The 6,077-nt window shown below is 37.2% G+C and overlaps 1 protein-coding gene across 1 annotated transcript in view; it reads right to left on the reverse strand.

The window, feature by feature from the left end:
• LOC107672011 (nucleolar protein 4-like) overlaps positions 1-6,077 on the reverse strand; it is a 126,785-nt gene that overhangs the window by 64,812 nt on the left and 55,896 nt on the right. The window contains exon 5 of the mRNA XM_016465053.1: positions 6-123. Within this exon, the coding sequence (XP_016320539.1) occupies positions 6-123 (118 nt within the window). The remainder of the gene's footprint in view (positions 1-5; positions 124-6,077) is intronic.

Raw genomic sequence — 6,077 nt, forward strand, 5'->3', positions numbered from 1 at the left:
CGGGCTGTGCATCCTATCTGCGCTGGAGGGGTGGTTCAGGTCAGACGGTGCGGCGTGACTTTCAGCTGATATCCATGTGGGGTCACTCATATCAAACTCCTCACTACTCACTGAACAGTCATCCTGTGGAGAGAGAGCCAGAGAGATGTCAGTCTGACAGCTGAGGCAGGATTGCTCATATCGGCGCCACGTCTGTGCGTGTGCGCAAAACTAGAATAGATGTGAAAGTCAGATTGGGCCATGATGTTGGCAGGCAAACAGGCCCATGAGGAGGGCTGTCAGAGAGAGCAGTCACCCCCTGCTGAGTGACAGCATCACACACACACACAGGCGCAGCGGCCCACCGAGACCACCAAAATTACGACTGGGCCCCAAACCACAGTGCAGAAGTGTTGAAAAAGAGAGTATAGTATACAACTTCAATATCTATTCTACTGAACGTATAAACATGATCAAAATGATTTATTACTGAAAAATTCACATTTTGACTGCCCTAAAACCTGATTCAATTAAGGCATTACGTTTTTTTGCCTTTGTGACTGCTATGAAAATCAATCAATGAACATGAATCATTTTGTAATTAAAGAAATATGTATCAGCTAATATTTGATTCGCATGTGTGAATAATGGTTTGCACTGCTGTATATAAGGTTACATAAATACATGATTTACCTGCTGATAAACATGCATTGAAATGTCTAACGCAAATGAAATCTGTGAAACATTTTCCAAGGTATGCATCTCAAATGAAATGATATTCTATAAGCAGACATTGAACTACGGTCATGCACAGTATTCACACACTCTAAAAAATGCTGGGTTGTTTCAAACCAACTTTGGGTCAAATATGGACTAACCCAACTTTTGGGATGAAATCTGTGAAACATTTTCCAAGGTATGCATCTCAAATGAAATGATATTCTATAAGCAGACATTGAACTACGGTCATGCACAGTATTCACACACTCTAAAAAATGCTGGGTTGTTTCAAACCAACTTTGGGTCAAATATGGACTAACCCAACAGTTGGGTTAAATTTTTACATTCAATTTTTAATCCAAAAGTTGGGTTAGTCCATATTTGACCCAAAGTTGGTTTGAAACAACCCAGCATTTTTTAGAGTGCAGTATTCCTATCATGGACATGAATTAAAAGTAAAAAGTAAGGTTATGAAAGGTTATTCAAATTAATAAATTTTTTGGGGTCTTTAAAAAAAAAACTTTTATTCAGCAAGGCTGCATTAAATGTATCAAAAGTGACAGTAAAGACATTTTACATTGTTGGAAAGAAATATATTTTAAATAAATGATGGAATCCCAATTCATCAAAAAGAAAAAAATCCTGAAAAAGTATCACAGTTTCAACAAAACTATTAATCAGCACAACTGTTTTCAACATTGATAATAATAGGAAATGTTTTTTGAGAAGCAAAGCAGCATATTTCTGAAGGATCATGTGACACCGAAGACTGAGTAATGGCTGCTGAAAAAAAAAGCTTTCCTAATAAATTATATTTTAAAATATATTAAAATAGGAAATAGGGAAATTTTTAATTGTAATAATTTTCACAATATTAATGTATTTACTGTATTTTGAAAATTCAGCTTTGCCTTCACAGAAATACATTCAAATGTATTCAAATAGAGAACACTTATTATTAATTGTAAAAATATCCCACAAGATTACTGTTTTTACAGTATTTTTTTGATCAAATAAATGCAGCCTTGGTTAACATAAGAGACTTTCAAACCTTTCAAAAACAGATTCAAAAAATCTTACTGACCACAAACTGTTGAACATTAGCGAAATTCCATAGATTTTTTTTATTAAATAAATTGATCTATTTCTGAAAATCAACAATTTGTTCCATCTACACAAGCAATTTGTTCTGTTTCATAACAAGTCTCTTCAAACGAATAATTGTTTTCCTGAATAAATCCATTTTCTCCATTCGATAAATTAAACTCTCAGCAGTCAGTGGTGAGGATGCCTGTATATGTGAATCAAATAAATCACAGCATTCTGTTTTTCGCCACATTTGACAGCATCATTTCCTCAAGTTTGGATGACACTTCAAGTACATTTGTAATGTTAATGGTATGGATAATTCATAGAAAAACAGTCAAAAGAATCCTTCAGAGAGAACAAGGCTAAACTTGTCCTATTCAGAATTTCATTTCCAAGAAGAAAAAGAAATTACCTTAAATGACACAAATGTATTATTGTAAAAATAATGACTATGTAATGATGGCTATTAAACTTCATTTGTTCCCTTGACTTATTAAATTGCTCCTCAATTTCAGAAACTTGTTCAGTTTGATAGCATCATGCCGAGCCCTTTCACCTCTGGAGGACAGCCATCATCCCATTTTAATCACATAACAACCTATAACCGCAAATGAATGTCTCTAAACAATCTCAAGAGCTCAAGAGGTTCTGTTCGGTAGTTACAGTCTGGAACATGTGTTCATGATCAACATGAGCATCTCAAACTGGCTCGATTTGCTGTACATGCTGTGCTGGGTTAGTAAAGCAATGAAATACCTGTGCATAATGTGCTGGACGGAAGAGGATGATTTATTAGACAGGCGAAAGTAAAAGCCGCCCCAGGGACAGCGGGTGAGAACCCATCTGCTCATGCCTGTTGTTGAAGGGAAACCCTGCCACCCTGCCGCACGGCACGACCTCGGTTTAAACAGACGCATTCACACAATACCTCCCACCACCAGCCCAGCGCCAGCTCTGATTGGTTAAGGCGCTTTACATGCAAATTTGACAGTGCATTATTGATGAGACAAAGTCTTCTGTCTTGCTGCTCCCTTAAATGAGTTTTAGCTGTTCTTCTGTGCCAGTTTAATGTGCAAAGGTGAGTTTGGGACAAGACTGTCTGGTATAGTAGTTTTGGGGTAAAAAGTTTGAAGTCAACAGAATTTTGTTAACAGAATTTATTACATTTAGTACATTTATTCAGCGATATGATCAAAAGTGACTGTAAATATATATAATTTAATTATCTTTACAAAATATACATTTGTAACAAGTTATAGCCATAGCTTCATAAATTCATAAATCGCACATTTGGAAAATGGTAACATGAGATGCAAAATTTTACTGATTGGTCATTTTCAATGCATTTTTATTGCTGCTTTCAAGACTTTCACAAGTTATCTATCTATATACCAGTATCCTTGACAAATCAGCAGAATTTGCATCACAGAAAAGCTCATTTTAAACTTTTAAGGCATACAAATGGATGTGCAAGATCAACAAATGATTTTCAGTGTCAGAGCAGCACTGGCCCGAAAGGGCAAGTGATTGTTCTTTTTCAGAATTTTGTTAACAGAATTTATTACATTTAGTACATTTATTCAGCGATATGATCAAAAGTGACTGTAAAAACAATCATTGTGTTACAAACAATTTCAATTTCAAATTTTTTTTACTTTCTATTCAAAAAACGAATCCTGAAATAAAAATTATCATGGTTTTCAAATTAGCATATTAGAATGATTTCTGAAGGATCATGTGATTACTAAAGTAATGGCTAATAAAAAATATTTGACATCAGTAATAAATTACATTTTAATAGCTATTAAAACAGAAAACAGTTCTTTTTTTTTACAATTTATATTTTAAATTGTAACAATAGTAATTTCACAGTATTACTGTATTTACTGTATTTTTTTATCAAATTAATTCAGGCTTACATCTTTCTTTTGTACAATTATAGCAATGAACATTAAAGCTTTTACATTTTTTCTTCCAAATTGTTCTTTTTCAAGTGGTTGTTAAGAGTTGTTGACTTGCCTGAAAATCTCTCACACTGACTCTGGGCCAACAGGTCATCCTAACTGTTGAGCCCTACACTGACTTTAATAATCAACCTTTGAATAATACATCCTACAAATACAGCAATCGGATACATGTTTGTTCATAAATAAGCCCCCAGAGATCAAGAACGATGCCCAGGGGTCAGCAGAAGTCATCAGGGTCAGCTGATAGGAACAGACAGCAGAGGGAGGGGTCAGAGACACCCTTTAAAGATCACAAGGAAACGCACTGTAGCTCAAACCATCAGGTAGACAACAAAGAGGATCACACTTAAAGCGGTCACACACACGTCCCACCCCCCAAACCCTGCGTAATGTATTCTGCCGCATTTTCATTCCCATGCTGAAGTCACAGAACTGACAATCCAGCACCTCCTTAATCATCTTCCAATAGGACATCAAACAGCAGCCTCTATTAATCTGACATTTAACTCCTTTTCAATTATAATCTTATAAGATCGCATTTAACCACTTCAAGCCCGCGATCAGAGCCACACAGCTAATCCAATTTAGAACAATGCAGGTCATCAGTGGCTGAATCTCTCCGACTCCATCTCGCAGCACCCCTATGGCTCAATTCTGATGGTCTTTTATTAGTTTTTATTGTTTATTAATGATCATGCTTACGGTCTCCTCTCATCTGCATGCAGGTGACATTCCACTCTCTCTCTCTCTGACAAATTGCTGCCTATGCAGATAAAGAGAGCAGGGACAGCCTGGCATTTTCCCCTTCACGAAACATCCCAGCTCCTCCATGTCTTTAATGAGAATAACAGATAGAAACGAGTCCAATCACCTGGTTTCTTTCATTTGTGGAGGGTCTGAGTGGCTCTGTGGGCTGTGCATGTGTGTTTCAGGGTTTCTTTTGTCTGAGAGCTGTGTGTGCGTTCACAAAACACAAAGAGCAGACGTCCTTGGGAGACAGTCTCTTCTCAGCCAGGGCTAGGCGTTTCCTTTGTCCTGTCTCGCGTTTTCATTTAGTTGATTAACTTTGCTTTCATAATAATACGCTTTTGGGTGGGTGAGAATGAAAGGAGCCTTTTATCGCTTTAACTGATTTACGTTCGCACGACTTGAACCTCCAAGCCAGGAGTGCGGACATTTGTAGAGTTACTTTATTAGTGAGGTTAGCCTGTTAGCCGCCCCGCTGTATACCGAGCTGTAAATTGTCTAAATTAAGACGTGAAGGGGGAAAAGTCTTTAAAAAAATCATTAACTTCAGGAGCAAGTCTATTTTTAATGGCGTGCCGAGGAGAATCAGACTACCTGGGCGTTCTTCTGCCTTCAGGTCTGAAGTTCACAGAATGGTCTTGGGAGAAAAAAACAGATAGCATATTAATATATGGGTTCCTCACGTAAATACACATGCGCACACGCCTAATGTACATTCAATGATTGATGCCCACCTTCAGAAGCACGCCGTGCTGTTTTGTCAAGCACAGAGGCACTAAAATATGAATACAATGAATGTATTCAAGACATATGAATGTCTTTCTCTGAGACAGTTTAAAGCATGCATGAGAACGCTGGGGCAACATTTGCTTTCCTGAGCTTGTAAAAAGGCTTCTGTAAGGCTTCTGAGATTGGCCCCTTCTGCCTGCACAGTTTTTTGGTACCAGGGCCATTTAAAGCTAATCCAGTTAGCAAGCCAGCCCTTCCTGTCCGAGTCTTCAACCTTTCCTTCTCATATCGGCAAGCCGGCTGCTGGTGTCCTTGTGAGAAGCTCAATGCTGTGGAAATGTAACCCTTGGGTTTATGTTGGCAAGCCCAAAATAATTAACCTGATAAACAGCTTTTGCATTGTAGATACTGTAAAAAACAAAATCAATGAAACTCTCGCAAAATGCCTTTAATATTAATATAACTGGGTTTGGATATCTCACAGTGCTTTTTCTACACTGAATCATTCATCAAAGGGAAAAAGTGAATGTAGCATAGAAAAAAAAAAATGAGACGGTCCTGGTTTTTCTTGAGCATAAATGATTGATTATGTGACTATGTGATTGTTTCGCATGTACAGCTGGAACGAGTGATAGTTTTCCATGTCTCGTCTTATTCAATCTGCAATGAGTTCCCCTCCTTTTTTCATCTTCTGTCTCCTTCTACCCATATTTAGCAAGGCAAGGACAGTGACATGACTCCAAATGCAAAAATAAATTAATTTAAAGACTTAAAAATAAACAAATAAATAAAAGGAGGAATGCTAAGCACACACACACACACACACACACACAAACACATATATAT

The sequence above is a fragment of the Sinocyclocheilus anshuiensis genome, unplaced genomic scaffold (genome assembly GCF_001515605.1).
Source record: "Sinocyclocheilus anshuiensis isolate Anshui unplaced genomic scaffold, SAMN03320099.WGS_v1.1 scaffold1053, whole genome shotgun sequence".
NCBI classification, from domain to species: Eukaryota; Metazoa; Chordata; class Actinopteri; order Cypriniformes; family Cyprinidae; genus Sinocyclocheilus; species Sinocyclocheilus anshuiensis.